Source organism: Gorilla gorilla, chromosome 23 (assembly GCF_029281585.2).
Source record: "Gorilla gorilla gorilla isolate KB3781 chromosome 23, NHGRI_mGorGor1-v2.1_pri, whole genome shotgun sequence".
In the NCBI taxonomy this organism is placed as follows: Eukaryota; Metazoa; Chordata; class Mammalia; order Primates; family Hominidae; genus Gorilla; species Gorilla gorilla.
The window spans coordinates 44435653-44448569 of record NC_086018.1 but is presented as its reverse complement, the minus strand read 5'-3'; the positions used below and the strand labels follow the sequence as shown (position 1 = coordinate 44448569).

At 52.8% G+C, this 12917-nt stretch overlaps 1 protein-coding gene across 2 annotated transcripts in view; it reads left to right on the top strand.

The window, feature by feature from the left end:
* CELSR1 (cadherin EGF LAG seven-pass G-type receptor 1) overlaps positions 1 to 12917 on the top strand; it is a 182005-nt gene that overhangs the window by 104697 nt on the left and 64391 nt on the right. For both annotated transcript variants that reach the window (XM_055374360.2, XM_055374359.2), the window contains exon 5: positions 1379 to 1467. In XM_055374360.2, the coding sequence (XP_055230335.1) occupies positions 1379 to 1467 (89 nt within the window). The remainder of the gene's footprint in view (positions 1 to 1378; positions 1468 to 12917) is intronic.

Here is a 12917-nt window from a genome sequence, read left to right as displayed (position 1 = left end):
ACCATGCCCGGCTAATTTTTGTATTTTTAGTAGAGACAGGGTTTCACTGTGTTGGCCAGGCTGGTCTTGAACTCCTGACCTCAAGTGATCCGCCCACCTTGGCCTCCCAAAGTGCGGGATTACAGGTGTGAGCCACCAGGCTCAGCCTGGCACACTTGACTTTCAGGAGTGAATTCTGCCATCTTCTCCTTCACCTGGAAGTTCACCAAGATGGCTCAGAGGTGCTTCCGTCTCTCGAACCCTGGCCCGTGTTGAATGACATGTGTGTGATGGTGGAGGATGGAGCTTGGTTTTCTATACGCAATAAAGAAAGGGAGGCACCTGTAACAGCAGCCAACCACCATGGGAGAGGTGGCCATAGCCCTCCGGGCTCTGTGAGGTGGGATTAGGCTATTCCCCTGGCCAGTGTCTCCCACACCTGTTTCCAGAACTCCTGCTGGTTCCCTGGAGACGGTATTCTCTGCCTGGGACCTGGTACCCACCGCACCTGTCCTTTGGTGCCCCTGAAGCTCCTTCCTCCCAGCTGCTGCTGCTGACTCAGGGTTGTGCCCCAGAATCCCCAAAGGGACTCTCCTGCCCCACTCCAGCAGGAGGTCAAAGCGTGGAAATGACAGACACCCCGAAGCAGAGATGCACAAGAGACGCATCTGCCACCTCACGATGGGACGTGTTATGTGGTTTAAGAGTTGTTAAAAGCCTGAGATGACATTTATTTGATTAAGTGACCTAAAGGGGAATTGGTTTTGATGATTTTGTCTACGTTGATGCAATGCATAGAAAAAGGGTTCGACCCCTGGTGCGGAGTAGGTGTGACTGCTGCTGGTACAGACAGATGGGTTTTCCGTGTTTATATTTTTTCATATTTAGAAAAGGAACAAGGCCAGGCACGGTGGCTCACGCCCGTTATCCCAGCAGTTTGGGAGGCCAAGGCAGGCAGATCACGAGGTCAGGAGTTCGAGACTAGACTAGCCAACGTGGTGAAACCCCGTCTCTACTAAAAACACAAAAATTAGCCGGGCATGGTGGTGGGTGCCTGTAATCCCAGCTACTCAGGAGGCTGAGGCAGGAGAATCTGTTGAACCCAGGAGGCGGAGGTGGCAGTGAGCTGAGATCGCGCCACTGCACTCCAGCCTGGGCGACAGAGCAAGACTCCATCTCAAAACAAACAAAACCAGAAAAGAGGAACAAGAATTACTTTTGTAACCAGAAAAGAAAATGGATGGAGTGGTGGGCGCCTCCCACCATGGTGCCTTGGGGAGGGGAGGGAGGACGTGGCCATGTGCACCTGTCTCCCCCGATGCCTCACAGCCCAATCCTCGGTCCCCAGTAGGCCCCGCCAACCCCTGTTTTCTCTCTGGGTCTCCCTCCCACCATGCAGGTGAGACAACAACGACCGTGGCACCGAAGGTTCCCAGTGGTGTGAGTGACGGGCGGTGGCACTCTGTGCAGGTGCAGTATTACAACAAGGTAAGATGGGCCCCACCACTTCCCCCTTGCCCCAGGGTGGCTCGAGAAGGTGCCCTGGGGCGAGGCGCAGTGGCTCACGCCTGTAATCCCAGCACTTTGAGAGGCCAAGGCAGGTGGATTACCTGAGGTCAGGAGTTCGAGACCAGCTTGGCCAACGTGGTGAAACCCTGTCTCTACCAAAAATACAAAAATTAAAAAATTAGCCGGGCGTGGTGGCGGGTGCCTGTAATCCCAGCTACTCAGGAGGCTGAGGCAGGAGAGTCACTTGAGCCTGGGAGGCAGAAGTTACAGTGAGCCGAGATCGTGCCACTGTATTCCAGCCTGGGTAACAGAGCGAAATTCCATCTAAAAAAAAAAGGAAGGAAAAAAGGTGCCCTGGTAGATTTTCTGTCTTGAGACATTTGTGCTCGGAATTTTTTTTTTAAATGTGCTATTGGAAAAACTGGTTTAGGAAATGCACATTTGTGGAGGGTCTGTGTAATACACCTGAGCCCTGTGCTGGGGTCATAGTCCCACCCAGAGCTCTGGGTCGGGGGGGACACAGGGACCCCAGAGATCTCCTGGCTGGGGGAGGGACACAGAAAGGGCTTATTCATTTGCAGCCACCTTGGCCAGAGTCTACTAGTGGCTGAAATTCTGGGCTGTTCATACATGGCTCTGTAGCCAAAATCGTCCACTGTACCTGGATGTAACTGGAGAGCCAGAACACTCTCCAAGGAAGTGCCGTGAAGGCTGGGTGGTTTTGGTTTCACTTTATTTTGCTGTTCATTGGCTTGTAAGGAAACACATTGTTTTTTGCATCAAAATGCTGTGCTTTCCACGGCTGTGATTTTGCAAATCCCTTTTCTCTTCTTGGGAAGCTCCAGGGTATGCCCCCGCTTGCTCGTGGGTCTGCGTGGGTCTTACCGGCCCCTCCTGGAGCCTGGCCGCCCCCCCGTGCCCCGCTTCCCAGACTTCACAAGGCTGGGGCCTAAGCTTGGTCGGCAGACGAGGGCTCCTCTGTCCTCCAGGAGAATCGAGCCAGTCCTTCTATGGAGATAGCATCTTCCTTCTTTCACAGCCACTGTGCCTGGCTGCGACTCGCCAGCAGTTGGGGTCCAGCCACTGGGCCTGAGGTCGTAGTGCCGCCTCCACTGGCTTTCACTCTCCTTTCCATGCTGGCCACCGGCGTCCCTCCACCTCCCTGGCCCGCCCCTCCCATCTGCCTTGAATATCCCATCATCTCCCAGGCATGCCACACAGACTCCAAGTAGTGGTCACCTGCACAGAGACCATAGTTTTTGTCCTCTGTCCCATCAGTGCCAACCCAGGGCAGGTGGAGCTTGAACCTCATTTGGGAGGAGGGCAGATGGGAGATGCTGGTGAGGTTTGGGAGCTGAGTGCTTGCTCGGGGTTTGGGGGGATATTGAGAGAAGGCTGGCAGGTGTCTGGGCAGGGTCTGGGCTGCCGCACATTGGATATCACCCCTAGTGGGGCTTGGCTGATGTTTGGAGAACCATGTGCTTGACAGAGGTGCAGGGGCTGGTGGGGTGAGGGGCTCAGGGCTGAGCAAGAGGAAGAGGGTAGCCCTCACAGACGCGGATTTATTTGCTGCTATTGTCCATTTCAAAGACCGAGTCTTTTCTTGATACGGTGCCGTCCTGTGGCTGTGTGGGGCAGTGCTAGCCAGTGTGAAGCGCGTTCACCTGGGTGAGCTGCACGGGTGGCCATTGCGTCCTGCTGCCTGGCGCTGCCTACTTTGACCCGGTGACCCTTCCTGTTGTGCCCTTCCAGCCAGCTGGGGCTGGACACCAGAGCTCGATGACCCCTGGGGTGGTGCCTCCCAAGGGCTGGGCCACAGGGGACCCTGGAGACGGTGCCCCATCGTCAGGGAAGCATAGGGCATAGGTGGCGCATTTTCCTTCCTGCACATATCAGAAGACCAAGTCCAGAGATGAACGTTTTTTGCTGGGGAGGGGGTAGGCAGGGGGAGGTTGAGTCAGCCTTGGTCTCCCCATCAGTGCCCAACACTCCAGAATCATCATCTGCCTATGGCAGAAGCAACAGTGTGTCTGCAGTTGCAGAGGGACTCGCAGCCAGGACGCCACCGTGGCCACCTCTGTCCACACTCCACCCTGGCTCTGAACAGTGAGTGTTCACTGGGGCCCGCCTGCCGCCGCCCCTTTCCGGGTGCTCAGAGGAGCAAAGTCCCCATGCAGGACGCCACCTGCACTGTCCCGGAGGAGAGGGGCCTCATGTAAGAAGATAAACAGAGGACGGTGGATTACCGGGATCCACGGCTTCCGTGTCTAGGGCCCGGTCCTTTCAGCGGTGCCTGAGCACAGCCTCCCGTGTGGGATTAGGCCTTTCCTGCGAGCGCTAGATACTTCTCTCTCTTGCCTGAGGTTATTTGATGGAGGAAACCAACCAGTTTTTACTGTGTCTTTAGGCGTCCATTAGGAGGTCTGACGGGGCCACACACTAGGAATGTGTTAGCAGAGATTATGAGCATCAGCCCGAGAAGGAGACAGTACCGCTGCTCCGTGACTTAGTCTCCGAGTGGCAGCTCTGACAAACCCAGGTGCAGAGGCCTCCTCTGGAGTGCGCCTGAGCTGGGGGCAGGACCAGTCAGGTTGTGAGTAGTGTGGGGGCCTGGAGGGGTGGCGGGGGCCGGCTTGAGGTCAGGAAGACAATCTTCTGGGGGCTGGTTCCTCTCCTCTCTGGGCCTCCACTTTGTCTCCAATGTCACCTCTGGTCCTGTCCTCCAGCAGCCACCCTGGGGGTGATCTCGGGCCACCAGGGAAGGTTTTGGGGAAGAGGACAGGCTCAGGGTGGGAGGGGACCCCCACGAGGAGGAGGCATTGGGGCTGGACGATGAGGGGTGTCCAGGGCCATAACCAATTGAGAGGGGCTCAGGGCTGGGGCTACAAGGGTGATCTTGAGGGTGGTGGGTGACACAGCCGAGGGAACCCCCCTGCACATGCGTCCCTGCCTGCCTTGGCTGATGCGGACGGTCATCCCCCCTGCCCCGCCCAGCTGTGTCCTTGCCCCAGCACGCTCCATTTACCTGCCACACCACCTCGCTGGTTTTGGTTTTTGCATTTTGGGGGATGATGAAGAAAACATACTTGAAAAAATTCAGCATACAACAGTCTGGAGAGGGTGGAAGCATTGGTGCGGGCCGCGCCGCTGCTGCCCACCCTCCTCTCTTCAGTCTCATTCTCTGTCCCCCGCCCTCCAGAGTGGCTGTGTCTCTGAGATGTGGGCCACCTGCATTTTAGGTCTGAGCATGATCTCCTGGGTGTTGCCTGTCAGAGTGGCCTCCTGCACTGTGTCCACGTGCAACCTGCGGGGACCTTTCCCCCACCCGCCAGTGTACAGGGCCTGGGAGCTGCCAGGCTGGTGGAGCAGTCAGGGTCCCCACAGGAAGCAGATGGGGTGCTCCAGTGGGACCAGCCCTGGAAGGGTTATTTACAAAGGGCTGGGCAGGGCGTGGGGCATCCATGGGAGGCGGTGTGGGACCCAGGGCTGGAGGCAGTGCCAGCGGAGCTGCGATGGCCCTTAGTCCTAGAGCATCAAGGGAAAGGGCAGATTGGAGCCCAGAAAGAAGGGGTCATGGTCAGAAGCCACAGGAGAGGGCTGCGGACCACCCAGGAGGGGCACAGCTAACCTGGGACCCTCCTGACACCCCTCCCCTCCCTCACTCTATCCTCCCATCTGGTTCCCCACTGGCCAAAGCCACCAGAAGCCGTGGGGTAGGGAACCCTCCCAGGCAGGGAGCAGGCAGAGTCTGTTTATTTTTCCTTTCTGCCTGATGACATTTTAGACGAGAAGGTTTATTTGTCTAATTCACCTTCAGCAAAACCAAAGGGTACATTGGAGTCGGACGTTTTTCCAGGACGGTCTTTTCAAAGGCAGGCACTTGTACATTTGTGTGGCGCTCCGCCAAGCACAGATGAAACAACACAGCCCCCACGCCCAGAGCCACGCCGGGAGGTTTGGGGCCGAGTGGAGCATTTTCAGTCATTGCTTCACCCCAGGCTGGTTTTTTGTTTGTTTGTTTGTTTGTTTGTTTTTTCCCCCAAGGCTGGTTTGAAGGTGTGTCCACCACAACTTCAAAAGGGCGAACATGCCTGACGGAAAACGTTCTCCCCACTTGAGAATCGGTTTTGCCCTCATTATGCTTAAGTGTTTGCTGCTCCCCCATCGCCCTCAGCATCCTGGGTGTTTGGGAAGTGTGGGGAGAAGCTTATTCCCCACGGAGACAGTGCTGGGGAGGGGCCGTCTGAAAGGACGGGGATCTCGGGGCTGCACTGAGCGGGTCATTCCCTTACTGTGCTTCCCTGAGGCTGCCTGCGGGGATCACGTTTAGACCCCACCTTGTTCCAGGAGCTCCTGGCAGGGTTGGGGACACAGATGTACCAGCAAGATGTTTAACGGGGCCCTGGGGAAGCAAGGGTGGCTCGTGGCCACCTGACCCGGGCATCTTCTAAAGCCAGCTGAGCCTGCCCAGAGCCTGGAACACAGTCTCCTGGCCAGCTGGGGAGGCAGGGATATGTAGGGAAGGTAGTGCCTGACATGGACACCAGGCAGTGTGGCCCACTGGGGACCCGTGAGTGAGCTGTGCAGTGAGGCAGTGAGGTGGGGCGCCAGGAGGCCCAGAGCTGCTGGGAGATCCCGCATGAAGCAGATGTGGGAGGCGGTGAGCAGCCGCGTCAGGATTTCCCACCTGGGCACTGCCGCCCCTTGGGGATGATGATCCTTCATTGTGAGGCCTGTTCTGGGCAGCATTCCTGACCTCTGGTCACTAGACTCCAGCTGTTCCCCTAACCCAGATTTGACAACCAAGAGGTCTTCATCATTGTCAGGCCCCTGAGGTCATGCCCTGGATGAGAACCACTGGGCTAGTGAGACGGGAGCTCAGCTAGAGGGAGTCCTGGTAGCTTCAGGTGGAGATGCGAGACCCTGGGCTGGGGCTTGAGGCAGCAGCCTCTACGTGGGCAGCAGGTGGTCTCCAAGGGGCACTCGGCATCCGTCACCTGGCCGGGGACGGTGCTGTGCTGGTCGCGATCGCCATGCTGGCCACGTGTGGCTAGACCACACGCGGTGAAGCCCCACGCCTGAGCTGGCTGCTGGAGTCCTTGGGACCCTGCCTCGGCAATTTGGCTTCCTCTGGTTCTGGTGATTCTGAGATGGCGCGGGGCTGTCTTTGGCATGCTGCGGAAAGTGCTTTTATAAAGACAGCATGAGGTCTGGTTGCAACAAACCGGAGGACCAGCCTCTGCTTCTGTTGAGCAGAGGATGTAAGTGCTTTGAGATTTCCATGACCTTGAGATGACCCCTAGGTCCTGCTGTCATTAGGGATTGCTCACCTGTTGCTTGTCAGGTCATTCAAAACCTCTTGGGTCTGTGCTGCACATTAAACCCCAGAGTCCCAAGGAGAGAGAGAGATGTACCCCCGGAGCACCCCTGGGGTCGGGGGAGCTTCTCCGTTTCTGCACACGTTCTAAAAACTCCAGGGCTTCCACCTACACACTTGGGTCAGGGTGAGGTTTTTTGATGGGACCCTTTCTGGGCTCTACAGATCTGCCGTGGTTAGACAGTTGTGTGGTCCCCTGGGTGAGGCCACGTGGCCTTCCCTTTCCCTCCCTCCTCCTCTCCCTTCCATGTTAATTGAGTGCCAACTACACGCACAGAATCCAACTTACAGAAACGAACTTGGAAGGTATTTAATAGAATATAAGGTCCTCCGACAGTGGAATGTCAACAACCGTTGCCAGCAGTGCAGTGGGGTTCTGTGCAGTCAGGTCCTCCGACGGCAGAACGTCATACAACCGTTGCCAGCAGTGCAGTGGGGTTCTGTGCAGCGATGAGGGGAGGAGCTCCCAGGATCTTGTTACTAGATTTTAAAAGCTATACTTGTAGGGTGTATTTTATTTATTTTTGAGATGGAGTCCCGCTCTGTCGCCCAGGCGCCTTTGTTGCTGTCTTGGCTCACTGCAACCTCTGCCTCCCAGGTTCAAGCAATTCTCCTGCCTCAGCCTCCTGAGTAGCTGGGATTACAGGTGCTCACCACCACACCCGGTTAATTTTTGTACTTTTAGTAGAGATTGGAGTTTCACCATGTTGGCCAGGTTGTTTTCAAACTCCTGACCTCAGGTGATCTCCCTGCCTTGGCCTCCCAAAGAGTTAGGATTACAGGCATAAGCCACTGCACCTGGCCGAGCCTGGTTCTTTTAGTGGAGGGTGGCATTTAGAAATCCAGATCTGGGTGCTTGGTGTGCTCATTGCTTTGGGGTGTCTCACTCCCAGTCTCTCTTACTGGGCAGAGCTAGGACATAGACGTCTGTGTAGGTGTGTGTGTGTGTACATATATACGCGCACACACGCTTCATATTGATTTTTTTTTCCTATTTACCTATCATTCCCTATTGGAAGCCATGAACTTCACTGGAGCACTGCTGCATTTGCTCTGCTCTGCACATTCACATCCCCCTGATGCCGTCCCAGCCCATTCGTGCTGCTTGGTAACAGAACACACAAGGCTGGGTACTTAAAACCACAGAGATTGATTTCTCTGAGTCCTGGAGGCTGGAAGCCTGAGCACCTGCAGGTTGGGGGCCTGGCGAAGGCCCATTCCTCATAAATGGCAGTGTCTGGGTGTCCTCACATGGCGGAAGAATGTAAGACAGTGGACCCAGTCCCATGGGCCCTTTTATTGAGGCCCTTATCCCGCCCTTATCCCATTCTTGAGGGGCTCACCCTCATGACTTTACCACCTCCTAAAGGGCCCATCTCTTGAAACCATCCCATTGGCCAGGAAGTTTCAACACGTGAACTTTGGGGGACACTTCAGACCATAGCACCCCCAAATTCCTATATTGAAATCCTCACCCCCAGGGTGATAGTATTAGGAGGTGCAGCCTTTGGGAGGTGATCAGGGTCTCCCGCGAGTGGAATGAATGTCCTTATAAAAGAGCCCCAAGACCGCCCCTCACCCCTTCTGTCATGTGAGGATGTGGTAAGAAGGTGTGGTCTAGGAACCGGGCGGCGAACCCTCGCCAGACGTTGAATCTACCAGCACCTTGATTTTGGACTCGCAGCCTCCAGAACTGTGAGAAACAGATGTGTGTTGTTTACAAGGCGCTCAGCCTCTGGTATTTTGTTACAGCAGCCCAAGCAGAGTTAGAGGTCATTCTTGTTGTTTTTCCTCTTCTATATGTGTAACTCTACCAGTTAGAAACCTTGTTCTCATTTTCCTCAGTATAGTTAGTGATTTTTCTCAACCTTCCATTGTTTAAACAACCTTCCAACCTCACCAGGCTGCAGCTTCACTCAGCCCCCTCCCCGACTGTCCTCTCCCCGGCTGCCCCCTCCCCGGCTGCGCACTTCCCGGCTGCACACTTCCCGGCTGCGCCCTCCCCAGCCTTGCTGCTCTGCCTCACTCAGCCCTGATGGTACTAGCCGACTCCAGCAGTTGGAGATGGGTCTGCATAGAGACGTGACCGAAATATTTCATTATTCAAAAAAGAAGGGAGGAAGGGAAGAAGGAAGGTTTTTAAAACAAATTTAAAGGGAATAAAAATCCAAAACATCAAAAGCTGTGGGCTGCAGCTAAAGCAGTGCTGAGAGGGAAATGTATAGCACTAAATACTTACATTAGAAAAGGGGGATGTTTCAAATCAATAATCTGAGCTTCTGCTTCAAGAACCTAGAATAAGAACAAAATAAACTCAAAGCCAGCAGAAAGAAGGAAATAATAAAGATAAGAGCAGCAGTCAGTGAAATTGAAACAGCAAAACAATAGAGAAAATCAATGAAACAAAGAGCCGATTCTTTAAGATTAACAAAATCTTCTCAAAGCGGGGGAAAACTTCTAGCATGACTGATAAGGAAAAGAGAAGACAAATTGCCAATATCAGGAATAAAATAGGCTTTGTAGACGTTAAAAAGGGTAATAAGGGAATAATAAAAAGAACTCTACACGTGTACATTTAAAACCCAGATGCACGGACCAACTCCTCAAAAAACACAAACTACTACAACTCACCCAAGATGAAGTCAGTCCTTTGAATGGCTCTATAAACTATTGAGGAAATAGAATTTGTAGTTTAACATTCCCAAAAAGGAAATCTCCAGGCCCAGATGGCTTCACAAGAGAATTCTAACAAATATTTAAAGAATTACATCAATTCTGCAACGTCTCTTCCAGAAAATAGAGAGCACTTCCCAGTTCAGTTCATGAAGCATTACCCTCATTCCAATACCAGATGAAGACAGACTAAACAAAACCACAGACCACTGTTCCTCATGAATATAGATGCGATTCATGTTGACACAGAAACCTGCACACAAGTGGTACAGCAGCTTTTCATAATATCCCCAAATGGGAGACAGCCCAGATGGCCGTCACTGGGTGAATGGTTAAACAAACTGGTATGTCCGTACCATGGAACAGGGAATACTTCTTAGCACCAAACAACTCACTCTGCTGAGTGGGAAAAGGCAACCCCCAAAAGGACCATACTATGTGATTCCATTTGTATGACATTGTGTTTTTTTGTTTGTTTGTTTTTTAGACAGAGTTTTGCCTTGTATCCCAGGCTGGAGTGCAGTGGCACGATCTCAGCTCACTGCAACCTCCACATCCTGGTTCAAGTGATTCTCCTGCCTCAGGCTCCCAAGTAGCTGAGATTGCAGGCACACACCACATGCTCGGCTAATTTTGTATTTTTAGTAGAGAAGGGGTTTCACCATGTTGGTCAGGCTGGGTTTGAACTCCTGACCTCAAGTAATCCACCCATCTTGGGCTCCCAAAGTGTTGGGATTACAGGCATAAGCCACTGCACCTGGCATTTATGACATTCTTAATACGACAGAATAACAATGGAAAACAGTAGTGGTTGCCTGGGATTGGGCTGGGGACAGGAGGGAAGTGGGTGTGGCTATGATAGGACACAGGCAGGGTCCTTGCAGTGATGGAATGTTCTGTCTGGACTGTGTCAGTGTTTGTACCTGGGTTTGATATTATACTATCTTTTTGCAGGGTGTTTCCATGGATGGAAACTGTAAGGGGTACATGGGATATCTCTGTATTATTGTTTTACAATTGCATGTACATCTAAAATTGTCTCAAAATAGAAAGTTTCATCAAAATAACTTTCAGGCCAGGCGTGGTGGCTCACGCCTGTAACCCCAGCACTTTGGGAGGCTAAGGTGGGAGGATTGCTTGAGCCCAGGAGTTCAAGATCAGCCTGGGCAACATAGGGAGAATACATCTCTTCAAAATACAAAGTAAAAAAAAAATTAGCCGGGTGTGTGGTGCATGTGCCTGTGGTCCCAGCTGCTTGGGAGGCTGAGGTGGGGCGATTACTTGGGCCTGGAAGGTTGAGGCTGCTGTAAGCCATGGTTGTACCACTGCACTCCAACCTGGGTGAAAGAGTGAGACTCTTGTCTTAAAAAAAATTTTTTTTTTAAGATTTACAATATTTGCTGGTATATGCATATGTTTTTCTGAAGGATAACCCTATGCTCTCCAAAACAACAAACTTGTGTTTTTTTTTCTTTGTTTGTTTGTTTTGAGATGCAGTCTCACTCTGTCACCCAAGCTGGCACAATCTCGGCTCACTGCAACCTCTGCCTCCTGGGTTCAAGCCATTCTCCTGCCCTCAGCCTCCCAAGTAGCTGGGATTACAGGTGCCCACCACCATGCCTGGCTAATTTTGGTATTTTTAGTAGAGATGAGATTTCACCATGTTGGCCAGGCTGGTCTCGAACTCCTGACCTCAGGTGATCCACCTGCCTCGGCCTCCCAAAGTGCTGGATTATAGGCATGAGCCACCGCACCCGGCCCATATTTGTTAATAGTGCTCATCGGATAGCTTTTTCAAGGTCATAAACTGCCTAAAGCATGGAGTCTTTTGTTTTTTTTTTTTTTCTGAGACGAAGTTTCGCTCCTGTTGCCCAGGCTGGAGTGTAAAGGCGCGATCTCGGCTCACCGCAACCTCTGCCTCCCAGGTTCAAGCAATTCTCCTGCCTCAGCCTCCCGAGTAGGTGGGATTACAGGCCTGCACCACCACGCCCGGCTAATCTTGTATTTTTAGTAGAGACAGGGTTTCTCCATGTTGAGACTGGTCTTGAACTCCTGACCTCAGGTGATCTGCCCCCCTCGGCCTCCCAAAGTGCTGGGATTACAGGCGTGAGCCACCACGCCTGGCCAGCATGGAGTCTTGATCAGATATTTATTATTCCTCGTGATGCAGTGGTTTGGCTGCTGGTTCTTCTGGTCTGTGTGATTCAGCCAGGGCTGTGTGAAGGCCTCACTCATATGACCTGGCCGTTAGCCATGGCAGCTGGGGCCTCTCATCTTCCAGCAGGCCACCCTGGCTGTTCACTTGGTGGCAGGGGGTTCCTAGCAGCCAGAGAGGGCGAGTCCCAGTGCACGGTGCTTTCCAGGCCTTATCTCGTGTCCTTGTGCCCTGATGTCCTGTTGCCCAGGTCATGTGGCCAAGCCCAGCCTCTAGGTAGAGACATGGACCATTGGTGGCAAGAGCCAGGAGGTGGCATTGCATAGGCCAGACGTACAGTGCAGGAGGCATCATCGCAGCCCTTATAGCAAAGGTGGATACCAATGGGAAGAAGGATGCAAAGTGAGGTGGATTTCGTGTTCCTTTTATGCCCTTCTGTGCCTTCTTACATGCACTTGAGTTCTTTGTATTTAAAAAAACAATATAGCAGTTATCTGGGTCATGGGACTATGAGTCATTTTTGTTTCTTTTTTTGATATGGAGTCTCGCTCTGTCGCCCAGGTTGGAGTGCAGTGGCGTGATCTCAGCTCACTGCAAGCTCCGCCTCCTGGTTTCACACCATTCTCCTGCCTCAGCCTCCTGAGTAGCTGGGACTACAGGCGCCCACCACCATGCCCGGCTAATTTTTTTGTATTTTTGTTTTTTGGTTTTTTTTTTTTTTTTTAGTAGAGATGGGGTTTCACCGTGTTAGCCAGGATGGTCTCAATCACCTGACCTCGTGATCCGCCCCCCTTGGCGTCCCAAAGTGCTGGGATTACAGGCGTGAGCCACTGCGCCCAGCCCTGTTTTTTTCTTTTAAATATTCTGTTTAAAAAAATCATTTGAGGGCCAGGCACGGTGGCTCACGCCTGTAATCCTAGCACTTTGGGAGGTCGAGGCAGGCAGATCACTTGAAGTCAGGAGTTCAAAACCAGCCTGGCCAACATGGTAAAACCCTGTCTCTACTAAAAATACAAAAAAATTAGCTGGGCATGGTGGCAGGTGCCCATAATCTCAGCTACTCGGGAGGCTGAGGCAGGAGAATCTCTTGAATCTGGGAGGTAGAGGTTGCAGTGAGCCAAGACCGTGTCACTGCACTCTAGCCTGGGCGACAGAGTGAGACTCTGTCTCAAAAATAAAAAAATAAAAAGATAATTGGATATACAGAATATGTAAGATAAAGAA